Genomic DNA, 16,572 nt, shown 5'->3' on the forward strand with positions numbered 1-16,572 from the left:
GAAATAGCAAAAAACGCCGCATATTTCCGCTAGGTCTGCCAGCTGCCTTTGCGATTTTACGCAACGCTGTGTCAACAAAGTATTTTTCAGAGAAATTTTTGCCCTTGATCCCCCTCCTGCATGCCACTGTCCAGGTCGTGGCACCCTTTAAACAACTTTAAAATCAGTTTTCTGGCCAGAAATGGCTTTTCTAGGTTTTAAAGTTCGCCTTCCCATTGAAGTCTATGGGGTTTTTGAGGTTCGCTACATCCCTACATGGATAAGCCACCGAATTGGTCTAAAGGGGCCGAATCAGCAGCTTAAATCTGCCCGTACTGCCATTTTCTGGTAAAAAAAAAAAAAAAGGACAGATCAATGAACATTTCCAAGTGTATTTTTACTGAGAGTTTTAGGTTGGCCATTTTGACCATTTTGTAGAAGGGTTTAGATGTTTCCTTAGCAGACAGAGTAGAGGAGTGAATATCTGTAAAGTATAAATATTTATAGATGCTTCAGAGAACAATTTTGTACATGAATGAACATCAATAGATATCGGGACAATAGGCAAAGGATTTCACAGGTGGACAAGAGCCCTGCCTTAAAGCCTAATCCTAGGTGGGTAGCACATACTGGCCCTTTATTACCAATTCTGCAATGGCTTTGTATGTCCTCCATCTGTCTGCATGGAGTTTTCTTCCCATATGCTAAAATATATATTAACTCCTGAATTGACCACAGGGGTGAAAGCATGATGTATGATCTCTGTGATGCACTGTGGCAAAGTTTAGCGCTATAGATGGGATAATAAGAATAATCCAGCAGATGACTTAAGGAACAGATTTATCAAAATGTGAGTGTAGAGGTTAATACATAAAACTCACCCACCTTTGAATAGAAAAACTTTGAATAGAAAAAATAACGCACCCACATTCTATTCATTCCTATGGGATTTTTAGAGGCGTATTTGTCATTTATGGGTGAAAGAACTCGCCACTTCATAAATACACTTCTAAAATTCCCATATGAATGAATGGAGCGTGGGTGAGTTTTTATGTACCGTATTTTTCGCCGTATAAGACGCACTTTTTCTTCCCCAAAACTGGGGGGGGAAAGTTTGTGCGTCTTATACGGCAAATGCGTCTTCCTGTATGTGCCGCGGATCTCTGCCGCATACTCGCTTTTATAAGGTTGCGCCCGTGCATACTGACGTCACACGCACAGGGCGCAACCTTATAAAAGTACAGAAGAAGCTGGGAGCCACGGCACAGAGAGGAAGACATCACGGGAGCCGGAGGCCGCTAGGGGAAATGGAAGGTGCTTGGGGGCCCTGGGGGAAGCTGAAGAATGCTGTGGGTGCCGTGGGGGAGCTGGAGGATGCTTGGAAGCCCTGGGGGATGCTAAAGGATACTTGGGGGGGCGGCCCTGGGGGAAGCTGAAGGATACTTGGGGGGCGCCTGGGGGAAGCTGAAGGATACTTGGGGGGGGCCTGGGGGAAGCTGAAGGATACTTGGGGGGGCCCTGGGGGAACTGAAGGATACTTGGGGGGGCCCTGGGGGAAGCTGAAGGATACTTGGGGGGGCCCTGGGGGAAGCTGAAGGATACTTGGGGGGGCCCTGGGGGAAGCTGAAGGATGCTTGGGGGGGGCCCTGGGGGAAGCCTCATTATGTGCGAGCCCAGAGACATTTAACTTTATACAGTTGTGATATTTTACTACAGTATTTGCTTCAGAATCTTTTTTTTCTAGATTTTCCTCCTTTAAAATTGGGTGCGTCTTATATTCCGGAGCGTCTTATAGGGCGAAAAATACGGTAATAAGCTCTAAAATCACATTTTGATAAATCTGCCCCTATAGGAGGGATTTACTAAAACTTGCTTTTTTTGGATTTATATGTGTTTGAAACCACACAAAAAAACTCATTTCCATGAATAACTGTCATTTATCAAAAGATCTTAACTGAAAAAGCATGAAAGAAACCGCGACTTTTCTGTATTGTCGCAACTGTGGAAGGGACATTTGTCATTGACTTCTACATGATCTCAGGTATTAGACGACACATTTTGGGATTCGGAATTGTTGCAGTTTTGTTGCATAATAAATCACAAAAAAGACATGTTTTTTTTCCCCAACAACGGGTTTTCGTGTAAAAAAGCCTGACCCAAAAAAGTCAGGTCCCCTTTAGTGTTCCATGTGGCACACACAGCGCCAGGTTACTCCCCGCTAGTAGTATCAAGGGCCAACACTGACCTACTGACCATCTAGTAACTGTAGTTGTAAATGTAAATATATTCACTTATTATGTTTTTCATTTAGAATGCTTGTAGCGACTGCTCCTATTTGCAACGGATACGTCCAAAGAAACAAATTAAGAATATTTTGGCAAGCCGTGTTACAGGAACCATAGCAACTGGTTTAATGACAAACTAAATTGTAAACTACATTTTAATGATCATTAAGATACAGAGCAAAACTCACAGAACATACTTTTTGGTTGTCTCAAGGTACAGGACCGCTGATTAGATCTTGTGCATAGTTCAGCTACATTGTCTCATATTCCCATTAGCCCTGTTCCTTGCCTCTAGCATTCTGTACATGAATTCTCTATCTTTATTCTCTACTGGTTTAAACTGATTTGCTAGATATATTTAGAGGGGGAAAACAAGCTTTAGGGTCAGTGCTGCGACAGTTGATTGTTTCATTGACTAATTTCCTGTTTGTAATGAGCAGAAAGAAATGAGGCATGTAATAATTCATACATTACTAGGATATTGCAGGAAATATAACTCTAACACACTTACTGGGCACATTCCATCACACTGTAGGTTTAAGAGGTAGACGTGCATAATTTTCTCATAATCGCATGTAATTATTAATCCCCAGGAATTTGGTAACATGTATTTGAACAAATGTAGTCCTAGTAAAGCATTGGGATGGCTGTCTGTGATTAATGGATTCAGTGACCTAATTCCTATTAAATTCTAAAGAAAATGAACACAGGCTAATGAGGCTGCACACAGCATTAGTGTCATACTGAAGATCAGTGCCGTCCCCATAGAGGTCCTCAATGAATGGTCCCCAGCAATGTTCCCTACAATTCCTTCTCATTTTTTGCACACACATTTTAAACTTGTGTTCTCAGGTCCAAAGTTTTCACACAGAGTTGTGTGCACCACAATTTGTTGTATGCGCTGGACTTTTTTGGAATTTGTGTGCGAGCACGAGCGCACACTTTAAACCAGTGATCCCCAACCAGTGGCTCTGGGGCAACACGTTACTCCCCAAGCCCTTGGATGTTGCTCCCATTGCCACAAACCAGGGAGTTATTTTTGAATTCCTGACTTGGGGGCAAGTTTTGGTTGAATAAAAACAAGATTTCCTACCAAATAAAGCCCCCTGTAAGCTGATAGTGTGCATAGAGGCCCCTAATAGCCAATCTTAGCCCTTATTTGGCTCCTCCATCAACTTTTATGGTGCTTGTGTTGCTTTCCAAGCCTTTTTACATATGACTGTGGCTCACGAGTAAGAAAGGTTGGGGAACCCTGATTTAGACAGAACATTGGTCCCCAGACTACTCCAGAGTTCCACTTATCTCTTTGGGGCCCATTCATGAAACCACAAATTTTGTGTGGTTAAAAGCATGATTGGAAATAATTCGGAGTAACCACGATAATTTCTGATGTGCAAAAATGTCACGAAAATTCTTTTCTTGGTCATACGAAAATATTGTGGTTGCAATACGAAAGTCACAAAATTTTCGGATCCAAATGATCGTAAACGGCGCAAAAACCTTTCTGGCTTTGAAACTTCAATGCATGATTTTGTAAGCCTTCCATAGGACTCAATGGAATGAATTGAATGAATTTCAAAATGGTCGTAGTCTTTGCGAATAATACAACTTTTTTGGGAATGTTAACAAAAACCACGAACCGTGGAATTAATGAAAATATTGTGGACATAGCAGAAAGTTCTATAAATTAGAAAAAATACAATTTTTTTCTGAAAAAAAACAATTGTGGTTTTTGTGAATGGGCCCCTTTGGATGAACTTATCATTTCTTAAACATGATACATAGAGAAGAACTGTAAACAATTGCACAGGATTGTGTATGGCACAATATATATATCACATCATGATTGTCTGGTACAGGTTAAAATATAAATCTAAACAGCAAAAGTGCCCAGAGACGCAGCCTGAGTATATATCCATCAGTCATACTGGGGATCAGCCTTACTATATTTTGTAATAAACAGAAACATTAATTCTGTATAATATATTTCTTTCACATTAAATGGGGCAGATTTATTATGAATAGCATATTTTTTTTCCAAGTGTAACAACTTTTTTAATACTTCTGACATAGATACAGTATCATTTTTCTTGTTGCCCCCAATTCATAATTATGCAGGAAAATACATTTTACTTTTCTTTTAAGTTCCAATAGATGACCATTAAGTTTAAAATAATTAAATGCTTGTGCTTTAACAAATTGCTGGTGAAGGATGGTGAATTTTGGTGAAATAGCCAATTTGCCCCAAAGTATTTTCCATAGGGTTTAATGTTCAAAGCCTATAATTTATTATGATTATAAATCATGCAGGACTCGGAAGAGCCCATTTTTTTGTATTTTGCACCTTGGCATAGAATCTGTTATCCAGAAAGCTCCAAATTACAGGAAGGCCATAGACTCCATTATAATCAAATAATTACAAATTATTTCCCTTTTTCTCTGTAATAATAAAACACCTTGTACTTGATCCCAATAAAGATATAATTAATCCTTATTGGGCGCAGAACAGTCCTATTGGGTTTATTTAATGTTTTAATGATTTTTTTGGTAGACAAAGTATGGTGATCCAAATTATAGAAAGATCTCTTATCTGGAAAACCTCAGATCCCAAGCATTCTGCATAACAGGTCCTATACCTGTACCTCTCCAATGTCGTTACAACTATGGGATCCCTTATCAGGAAACCCGTTATCCAGAAAGTTCCGAATTACATCTCCCATAGACTTTATAAGCAAAAAATTCTAATTTTTCTCTGTAAAAATTAAAACAGTACCTTGTACTTGATGCCAACTGAGATATAATTAATCCTTATTTAACGCAAAACAAGCCCATTGGATTTATTAAATATTGAAATGATTTTTAGCAGACTTTAGTTATTGAGATCCAAATTACAGAAAGATCCCTTATCTGGAAAACCCCAGGTCCTGAGCATTCTGGATGACAGGTCCCATACCTGTACTATTTAAAAACTTAATGTATTTTCTCTCTATGAGATGACACTACTCAAGCGTATAAGCAGGGTCTGACTGCCCCACAGAGGTACTGGGAAAAGCCTTATTGGACCCCAGTCCTGTTGGGCCCTTCACTTTACCTCTTTTCTGTTTTTAAATGGGAGTCAGTGAACCCAGTGGCAGCCAAAAAACTATTGCTTTGTGAGGCTACAATTGTACCGTTATTGTTAGTTTGTATTACTGGTATGGGACCTGTTATCCCGGGGTTTTCTAGATAAACATTTTAAACATAAGATAAACCCAATAGGACTGTTTTGCCTCCATTAAGGATTAATTATATCTTAGTTGGGATCAAGTACAGGTACTGTTTTATTATTACAGAGAAAAGGGAATCATTTAACCATTAAATAAACCCAATAGGGCTGTTCTGCCCCCAATAAGGGGTAATTATATCTTAGTTGGGATCAAGTACAGGTACTGTTTTATTATTACAGAGAAAAGGGAATCATTTAACCATTAAATAAACCCAATAGGGCTGTTCTGCCCCCAATAAGAAGTAATTATATCTTAGTTGGGATCAGGTACAGGTACTGTTTTATTATTACAGAGAAAAGGGAATCATTTAACCATTAAATAAACCCAATAGGGCTGTTCTGCCCCCAATAAGGGGTAATTATATCTTAGTTGGGATCAAGTACAGGTACTGTTTTATTATTACAGAGAAAAAAGAATTCACTTTTAAAATATTTAATTATTTGTTTAAAATAGGGTGTATGTGAAATAGGCACCAACAAGAGCCCCTCTGCACTCACCCATTATCAATATATATATATAGGACATTAAGACATTCTGTGCATTAAGCTACCAAGCAATGCCCAACAGGGATTGTTTATCCATATATTGCAATATACTTCAGGCTAGCCAACTATGTCTATATGTTTTTTGTAATCACAACCTCATTGCACCCCCGCGTAATGGTTTAAAATTTAGCGGTGAGCACAACTTTCCCGTTTTTCTATATGAAATAACCTTCCCGTAATTTGGAACTTTTTAAATAACGTGTTAATGGATAATGAATCCCATACCTTTACGTATCTTTCCATACAGACCCTCTCCTATTCATCATACAGTTTTCATCCACATTATTGCCTAATTGCTAGGGTAAATTGAACATTAGCAACCAAATAGCTGTTGATCTCCAAAACAAAATTCAAAATAATCCAGAAACCTTAATAATTTAAAAAGAAAACCAGTTGTAAATCTCACTGACTACCCCTATAGCAGCCTGTTGCTATGTTTTATCAAAAGGCGAAGATGTGTGAAGATACCTGTCATGTGATTTATATTATTGTTAAATAAAAACATAGGGAATATCAACTGTCTGTTTCACATGTAACTTCTTTCCACCTTATATATATCTATCAGTCTACATCAGCCCAAGCAAACCAAAGAAACTTCATATTTGATATTCAGTACACAGAGATTTTTGGAAAGAGCCACCAACACCTCCTGCAAATGTTTAAAACAACAAACTATTATTATTACTGGGATGGAACACTTATTTACTTTTACTATGATTGAAAGAACAAAATTCTACGACTTTTACCATTTTTTGATAGACAACTCTACAGTTTAGCAGTCCAATCTCCCTACTCTTTATATGCCCTTTCTTGGATATTAGGTTAAAAAAAAAAACAGTTTAGCTTTACACTACTTTCCAATTGCTAGGATAGGCTCACGTTAGCAACCAGGAATTTGCTGGAAAGTCAAAATGAAGGAATAACAGTAAAGCGTCTGAAGAAAATGAGGACTCGTAAGTGCAGTGTGCAAACTGTAATTTGGAACGTAATTCACCATTTTTTTTTACCTAAAATGAAGTGTTTTCCCCACAATTCCAGCATATACCAAAAATGATAAGCATAATATTCTAGCCTTGCAATATGTTAGTTTTCTAGTTGCCAGGGATAGTGACCCTAGCAACCACATGACAAGAGCTTCCTTTTTGACCTATGCTGCACAAGGTGTTGTCTGGCAGGATGAAAGACACTTGGTGGCAGAGGGTTAACTTTCCCATTGTTTAATCTACTCACATGGTCACAGTTTTGTTTGGAAGTAAGGAAGGCTGCAGTGTTTCCATGAGCTCCCCACCACTGCACACCACTTTCACATAGATGGATTTCTGCCTCCCAAGCCCCTTAGAGCGTTCAGAGGAGCACAGACAGCTGTCAATGGTCAGATCCGGGCAGTTCCTGCTGGCGGTCCCGCTGGCTGCAAGGGTTAGCAGCACAGAGAAGCAGAGGAGCAGCAGCAGCTGTGTGGGATCCATGTTAGGGCATCTTCTCACATCAAGTATCCAAATGGTATCAGTCAGGGGGCACAGTGAGCAGCAGGAGTCATGCCTAGGCACTGAGAGCAGTTCCAGGCTACTGGGGATGCTGAGTATAACTCTGTCATGCTCCCTGCACTCACTCTGGGCTGGGGAAGTCTGTCAGAGTCAGACTGCCAGGGAGAGAAAGTTGTGAAAACAAAAAGTGTGTAAGACTTGTGCTGTCAGCAGCAAACTATCCCCCTTCCACCTCCTATTCCCCCGCATCACTCACTGTCCCTCCCACTGACGTCTAGGTCACTGCTGGCTGCACTATAGGCACGGCTAGGGGGCTGCATGGAGCAGAGTGGGGGGGACACTCTCACACAGCACTCTCACACTCACACACCTGTGTGCTCCATGCACTCCCCAACATGGGAACACTGCAACAATGCATGAATTCAACTATTTCCTGTTATTTATATAGTACCGGCACATTTCTGCAGTCCTTTACAGAGATTATTCATCATTCACATCAGTCCCTGCCCCAGAGGAGCTTACAATCTAAGGTCCCTACCACATTAACACACACCACAGTCAATTTCGTGAGAAGTCAACTAACCTACCTGTGAACTTTTGCAGTGTAGAAGGAAACCAGAGTGCCCAGAGGAAACCCACACAGACACAGGGAGAACATACAAACTCATGGCAGATAGTGCCCTGCCCAGAATTGAACTCAGGACCCCAGTACTGCAAGGCAGAAGTGCTACCCACTGAGACACTGTATACAAATCTTTGTAGGTAGGCTTAGTACTTGGTACAGGTATCGGACCCCTTATCCGGAAACCCGTTATCCAGAAAGCTCAGATTTACAGAAAGCCCGTCTCCCATAGACTCCATTATAAGCAAATAATTCAGAATTTTAAAACTGATTTCCTTTTTTTATGTAGAAATAAAACAAAACCTTGTAATTGATCCCAACTAAGATATAAATAATCCTTATTGGATGCAAAACAATCCTATTGGGTTTAATTAATGTTTTATAAATTTTTTAGTAGACTTAAGGTATGGAGATCCAAATTATGGAAAGACCCCTTATCCGGAATACCCTTGGTCCCAAGCATTCTGGATAATGGGTCCTATACCTGTACTGTCTAACTGTTACAGATGGGAAAATAAAAAAATATTTGTTTGATTAAATAGGGCACTATGGCAAATGGGAATGCCGGATTACATTAGCACTGGAGCATTCTGCAGTTGGTCATTTTTGTAATTTACAGAGACACAAAGTCATTTATGAATGGAAGAGCAAGGTGCAAAGGGAACCCAGACCCATAGGGGCAGTTCCCAGGATGGAGAGGAAAGAGTTGCACCTCTCTGTGTATGTGGTGCTGCCCCTGAGTGCAGGATGATGAGCCCCAGGGGACACAAGCCTTGGACATACTCCCTGCTTACAGCAGATCTTACTGCCCCCTTGTGTGAGGGCACAGCCCAGCAAGACCATCATAGTTGTAACTCCTGGGGGAGAAGGTGTGAATACACATAGATGGCAGGTACTGTGTGTGCCCCAAAAGTGGGCGGATGAGGTTGGAGGGGCATGGTGCAAAATCCTGCAGACTGCTGTAGGTAACAATTCTCCCCTAAATGCTTTCCCACAGTAATAAAGTGAATAGCCGGCCCTTCATTTTCCAGTCGCCCGAAGTTTCCTCACAAAGTAACATTGGGAGACTTTGAGAAATGAAACGCTGTGTATGTTTTCCCACTGGCAACTCAGTTTAATGCTCTCTCAGGGAAAGAGGGGAGATTAGTTCCCGGTGGTAGTGAAGATTTAACTGCAGATAACTAATCTCCCCTGTACCATCAGCCTAAATGTATGAGCACTAAAGTCAGGGCTCTGGCACACGGGGGAGATTAGTCGCCCGCGACAAAACTCCCTGTTCGCGGGCGACTAATCTCCCCGAGTTGCCTACCCCTGCCATCCCACCGGCGAACATGTAAGTCGCCGGCGGGATGGCACACGTGGCAGGGCAATTTCAGGAAATCGCGAAAAAGACTCGCGAGTCTTTTTCGGCGATTTGCGCGAAATCGCGCCGCCGCGTCTGCCATCCCGCCGGCGACTTACATGTTCGCCGGTGGGATGGCAGGGGTAGGCAACTCGGGGAGATTAGTCGCCCGCGAACAGGGAGTTTTGTCGCGGGCGACTAATCTCCCCCGTGTGCCAGAGCCCTAAAGGAGAACAAACTACTTAGTAATAACTGGGCCCCTGTCCAGAACCAAGTGGACAACTTGCGCGCTACAGTTACCAACACATCTTCCCAGTGATTAGAGATGCGCAGAAGAACTCCCCCAGTCAGTGTCAGATTTGGGCTAGTTTATCAACATTGGGACCCTTTGCCCCAGGCAGTAACCCACAGCAACCAATTAGTAGTGATGAGTGAATCTGCCCCAATTGGCTTTGCCAGAAATTTGATAAATATGCTTCAAATAATCCCATAGGAATGAATAGAACGTGGGAGAGAATTCATGTATTAAGATCTAAACTCACATTTTGATAAATCTGCCCCTAAATGTCCAGTTTCTCATTAAACACTGAAAGTCCCAGAATCTTCTGCTGTTTTGAGGTCAGCTAATTTAGAAAAGGGGACCCATGTTCAGCCAAGACACAATTAGCATTACTGCTTTCACTCACAACTTCACAAGGGTGTAACAATAAGTGCCAATTTTTATTAAATAAGCAACAATTTTTAGTAAAGCAAATTTAGATTTATTTATTTTTGGTAAATTTACCAAGAAATCTAAAACTTTCTCAAGAATTTACCTAAACATTAATGATCCTGTCCATCTGGCCTCTGATTTGCACCATTTACTTTTCCATACAATGAATTTCCACTATTTTATCAATGACATCCACTGGAGGTTCCTGCAGCCTCATCTGGAAGCCAGAAGGCACTCAGCTGCTGTAGGTTCTATTCATTGCAGTCCACTAAGGGAATCTTATTTAGCTTGTATCATTATATATATATATATATATATACAGTATCTTTGATAAATGTCACATATACTTAACAGTATGGCATTCTTTATGTGCTATCTCCTCTGTATGTAGTGTCCCAAAAACAAAGCAGGAGCAACTAGGCCCATCAAGAAAATTGCACTGTACCATTAATAAACCATTACATATCTAGTGATCTTTTTAAATATTTTAAATTAGTCGTATGATGGAAAGATCTATTTAGAGCCATGTTTCTTAACCTTGGGTCCCCAGAGGTTGCAAGACTACAAATAATAACATTCTTCAATGTACACCCAAGGTTTAAAGCAATCTGAGCAACATCTGGGGAAAGAAACAAGAGTTTAGAGTTTGTTCTGATGTTAGCATGGGACTAATTATCAGGTGCCTAAATAAGAATAAGATGTGATCAATAGAGTTGTTATAATATACACTGCAGGTAGTACTTGGGGTTTTCTTTGTTTCCACAATTCTTCTTATATGCCCCAAAGCCATTCTATCAATCCATGCCTATAGGCAGGGAGTATGTACAGGGCTCTCTCATTCTCCACCCCTAACTTTGCACCTGATCGGCCAATGCCACGTCTCTATTTCCCCCAGGTCACACCCTCTGCTCTGACTACTTCTTAAGATTTTGGGTGCAACCTTTATGCTTCTCAATGAGATTCAGGTGCAAATTATAGGGAGTGGGTGTCTGGGCTATTACTGCAATAGAATGGGTTAGGGAGCTAAATCAGGGTGGCTACTAAAAAACAGGGCTGGCCGGTGCTGCCCTAGGCACAAAACCTCAGCCTAATCCTTCACCCTTGGGTAACCTCCTCTATATTTGCCATCCTAGGTGCCTATATGGTAGATATGGCTACTGAATGCAGGCTGTGGTGCATTCATGAAAATCATGCAGGTCTTTGATCTCCATTCTTTGCGTGGGGAACAGTGCTGTATTTAGGTTCAGTGCCACCCTAGGTGACGTCATGCGGACGCCATGTGTGACTTCACTTTCTCCACACCGCCCACCCCCCCCCCCCCCCCCCCCCCACTGCTCCCTTACCACCCCCAGCTCCACCTCCGGATTTCAATAGGTTTGATCTAGCGGCTGGGGAGGTTTATCACGTTGTAATATTTTTTTATTTTAGAGGCACCCAAGGGCAACCCTCCTAAAGCTGCTGCCCTAGACACAGGCCCTCAGTTGCCTATATATACAAAAGGCTTTTTGATATGTAAAATAAAGCTGTAACTTTTTGTTTTGGATTTTTTTGGGGATCTTACAGGGGACCCCTGTAGTGAGCACCCACCTTATTGTATTGATTCTGTAGATGTGCAGCATTACATACTTGAATGCCTATATATATATATATATATATATATATATATATATATATATACTGGTGTGGGAGAGGGCAAAGTCCATAAAAAATGAGGGCCTGGTCGGTGACATTGTTCCAAGTAGCACAGACAAAGTAAGGAACTGGGAACTCCCAGGAGACTTGGGTGGCACAACTATGAATGAAACCTTGTCATTTAGTCAAAAGAGAAATAATGTCAATTATAATATATAAATCCTATCCAGCAGGATTTTGCTTCTAGAAGCAGTTTATGCTAGGGCTTGTTCTGTTTTGACAGGGGATGCTGTCATCGCATAATAAACCTCTGTATTATGGTACCATTTATGTTTTTACACAAGCTTTAGAAATGTTCTGTTATTTGTCTTCTAAGAGTTCAGATTTCATGTATTTGTGTTCAATTTATATAGTTTAATATTCCTATTTACTCTGCTTCAGACAAGCCTCTCCCAGTGGGTTAAATCAGTCACAGCTCTCTTCAAGCAGCAACAAAGTAAATATTAAAGGGATTCTGTCATGATTTTTATGGTATAGTTTTTATTGCTATATTAGACTGTTTAAATTGCAAATAATTCTTTCTACCATTTTAAAATTTTATTTTTGAACCAATAAATGTAGTTTTTTTGTAATATTGTGTGTAGGCGCCATCTTAGTGCATTTTGCCTAATTCAGAGTTTGGAGCCAGCGCTACACCATAAAACTGCTTTTAGATAAGCTATTGTTTCCCCTACTCCCATGTAGGAATCATGAGCCGGACTTGGGTTTTTACTATTGAGCTCTATTCTAATATCTACCACTAGGTGGGACATGGGAGCATTTTTAGCAACACAGGTGTCAGGGAGCTGCTGTCTTGCTATCTGCTCATTGTTCTGCTGCTCTGCTGGTGGAGGGGAAAAGGAGGGGCATGATAAAACTACTATTTTCAGCTAGCAGTAAAGTGTGACTAAGGGCAACTGGGAAACTTAGAATATGTCTATCCCCACATCAAATTTCAATATTAAATATTGAAAAATATTTTTAAAAAATCTGTGTAAATAAATTTCAGTGCAGGATTGTGTTGAAGAAGCTCTATTAACTAATATAAAATGTTAGATCACTAGATGGCGCTGTTACATATAAAACTGTTAGGTGTCATCCTGTTCTGCTTTTGTATCTGTCCATCTATCCTTTTCTTCCTCTCAACTTGTTGGCAGTTTAGACATGTTCTTTTTAAAGTAAAGCTGCTTTAAGCCTTTTCTGTCCTAATACATTTAATATGAAAAGTGGCAATAATGTGTTTTCCCTAGTCTACAAATAACATGCTTTTTAATTCTGATACCAGAAATATCACTTTAATTATGCCTACGCTGTGATCTCTTCCATATCTAAGAGTTATTGCACGTTGGTGCTCTGGTTGCAACCCATATGGTGACAAGTTTGCTGGATAGTTTGAGTGATAGTTCAAAATAAAGAAAAACTTTGGAACTGTCTGTTATCCTCTTTAAACTGTATGCAGATCCCCTCCCACATCGGCTGATTTATGTTTTGAAAATAGTAAGTGCTGAGAACAAAATACAATTTAATGGAAAATGGGACAAAGCTTCTCTTTTTACAAAGAAAGAATAAAGTGTTTGCTGAATCTCTATCATTCGATAACACTGAACATAGACCTTCTAGCTTGCTTGTGGCATTATTCTCACTGTAACAGTTAAAAGAGCATATGAAAGAGGCACTGAGCTTTTGGGAAATACACGCGGGAGGAACGGAAAATGTCTTTGTTCATTTTTATTTCCATAGAATATCAGAAAATTCTGTTCTGCAGAACCGTGTTGTGGAAAGATTTGGTCGGCCGTGGAGCAGCCAAAATAGCCCCTGCTGTCTCTTATTCACTTTTGAGACCAAAGAGGCTCCAGTGCAACTTTTTGGCCCAGCACTGACGCTGTCGGACATTTCACATTCAAGGCTACCTAAAACAGATATGTAAATGTTGTACAGCCCAATGACAAATAAGAACTGAAAAACACTTTACCATTCCCATTAAAGAAAAAGAGGTAAGATAATATATCATATAAAGTAAAACAAAAACGAAAAACAAAAGTAAATTTCTCTGCATATGATAATAAATGCTCCAATTCACAAAATACAATCCGTACCAATCTAAGCAGTAAGGTCCGGGTGTAAAAACCCCGGACGTATCGCAAATGCTGTTCAAGGAACACAATGGTCAAGCATAGTCAGTACAAGTCAAAATAGCTCACCGGTATCCCTGGCTGGTCCGGGTGCTCAGGGCCCCGAACCCGTAGCTGAAGGGGAAAAAAAGCTGATTTCAAACGTAGTGGACACCAAGCGCTCCGGACTCCAGGGTCTCTCATAAAATCAAATCTTTATTGTTGCATTAAAAGAAGGCCTTCCTTCTTTTAATGCAACAATAAAGATTTGATTTTATGAGAGACCCCGGAGTCCGGAGCGCTTGGTGTCCACTACGTTTGAAATCGGCTTTTTTTACCATTCCCATTAGACAAATAAATCAAGGCAGAAATGTTACACCATAAATACAGTAACCCAAAATTGTTTGTATTAAGATAATAGATAAATACAAGTATTACAATAAAGACAACTAAATAAAAGATACAGTTGCAATAAGAGTCAAAAACACAAGAGGATGGGGTCTCTGCCCCATAGAGCTTACAATCTATAGGTAGTAGCCTTGAAGGGAACTTTGCCTTGAAGGGCTACTATGGGAAAATATACACAGCAATACTGGGAATGGGTGAGTTGGGCAGGTTTATAAGCTGTGCATGACTTTCTGTTACCCCCTTGTACTGTGTCGTGGCAGTTTTGAGCAACATCCCTGCCTATAAGGCTGCCTATAGTAGGTGGGGAAGCAAATTAGAGCAAAATTCTTTGGTTGGTTGAGCTTCATATTTAGTTGCCACTGTGGGTGAGGGACGTGCTTACTGGAGTGCTAAGGGGTGGTATTCCTCTGCTCCGTGTAGTTTGGGCATTGGTCCCAGGCAGTACAGGTCCAGAGTGAACATTAAATAACAGTAACATTCACCCACTTGACTATACTTTGGCCAAACTTTGAAAAATTCTCGTTTTGGTGAGTGCACCAAACAAGCAGATCTTTTCTTGACATTCCCAGCTTTACTTGGCCCAAACAATCTGCTGGTTAGGGGTAGGACTTTCTGATGCGAGTCAGCGGGTCTTCAGGTTTGTGGGTCGTGGGATTGGGTTGCAGGTCTTATCTATAGCCAGTTTACTTGTTTAAATGTCATTTCTGGTTTGCAGCAAGTGCTTGTAGAAGGTCCAGGTTGTAGATAAGGCAGTTGGGGTTTAGGTGACTGGTCCAAGTGTAAAAATGCAGTTCTGGGTTGCAGGTTGCGGGTCTAGGTTGGGTCTGTGTGAAAATATTGAATTTACACAAGACTTTTCCCCTTACACAGACAGATAAGCTGCCTATTTGGCCTGAAGGGGTGGAATTGGCAGCTAAAATCCTATACCTATGTGGAGCTCCTATGGTATGGGATTTTTTTTTTTTAAAGCTAAAGGGGCATTATACTAAAGAACCAAGCACAAAACATTTCTTTAAAAATAACATAGACTTTTCTAGTTCAGTTGATGGCTGTTTTAAAAAGTAACTGGTTTAGGTTGACCTTTCCATCTCTCTATGACTGTGGCACAGCAGCTCCCATTATGTTATAACCCTTGATAATATGACAGGACATTGTGGGAGATGTACCTGTAGTGCAGAAACAAGTACTGTACAAGTACAAGTAATGTAGGTGGAGTAACACTGCTGTGGAAGGTATATTTGCCCTTTAAGTGGCTGTAATAACGAGAAACAGAATGGCAGCTACTGGCCACATGAACGAACAGACAAATAAGGCTCCTTGTGCAGAATTCTAATTGATGGAAACATGTTGTACGGATCATTTATGGAAAATTGAAGTGACTGAACTCTGTCATAAATAAGTTATATTTCCTTTTAAGTAAGAATTGCTGCCTATTGATATTTCTGTCATGAATGAGGATTAATAACTTCCCTTGTACTAATATAAAAAAGCTTGCATTTTATTCACATCATTTTGCATCCTTAAAAAAAAATGCCAACAAATATGAACACTTGCCTTGGTCCCAGGGACTTCAGACCTGCGCTAGTGATGTGGGGTTTTATCCCTTATTAAGGGAAGGAGTAAAGATATATTTGCCTGGGGGCAGGAACTGTTACAAAGAAATATGTGTGAGTTGTGGTGTGGGAATATAAAACTGGAACTGATGGAGGCAGTAGGGACAAAATTGCCCTCTCTGTAGATCACAAAGGAGTTGGTTCAGGGGACTCTAATGGGTAGAACAGGGATGTGAGAAGATGGGGATCATCAATGACCTCTAACCCTTACCAATAGCATTAGCTACCTGGGCTAGATTCATGATCCTGCGCAGATCATTCCATGATCCCCCTCAAACCTCTGGCTGGTGAAGTCTTGATCCTAAAAAGTACCTTTTGGAGGAGGCATATACCTATTACACAGAGAGACACAAAAAAATTTTTAACACCGGTGGTTCTTGAACTACTTTAGGTACTCAATCTACTAAATGGGACAAAGGGCAAAATTAAAAAATGCATCCAACATTAAAAATGGAAAATGGACTTTTTCACGTTACAATTCGGGCCAGGTTCAGTTCAATGACTAAAGTGTATTTCATAGATACTTGAATTTGA

The 16,572-nt window shown here is 40.5% G+C and overlaps 1 protein-coding gene across 1 annotated transcript in view; it reads right to left on the minus strand.

The window, feature by feature from the left end:
• adgra1 (adhesion G protein-coupled receptor A1) overlaps window positions 1-7,709 on the minus strand; it is a 426,613-nt gene extending 418,904 nt beyond the window's left edge. The window contains exon 1 of the mRNA XM_018095935.2: window positions 7,306-7,709. Coding sequence (XP_017951424.2) covers window positions 7,306-7,541 — 236 coding nt within the window. The 5' untranslated portion in view covers window positions 7,542-7,709. The remainder of the gene's footprint in view (window positions 1-7,305) is intronic.
• Window positions 7,710-16,572: the final 8,863 nt, after the last annotated feature.

Source organism: Xenopus tropicalis, chromosome 7, assembly GCF_000004195.4.
Source record: "Xenopus tropicalis strain Nigerian chromosome 7, UCB_Xtro_10.0, whole genome shotgun sequence".
Taxonomy (NCBI): Eukaryota; Metazoa; Chordata; class Amphibia; order Anura; family Pipidae; genus Xenopus; species Xenopus tropicalis.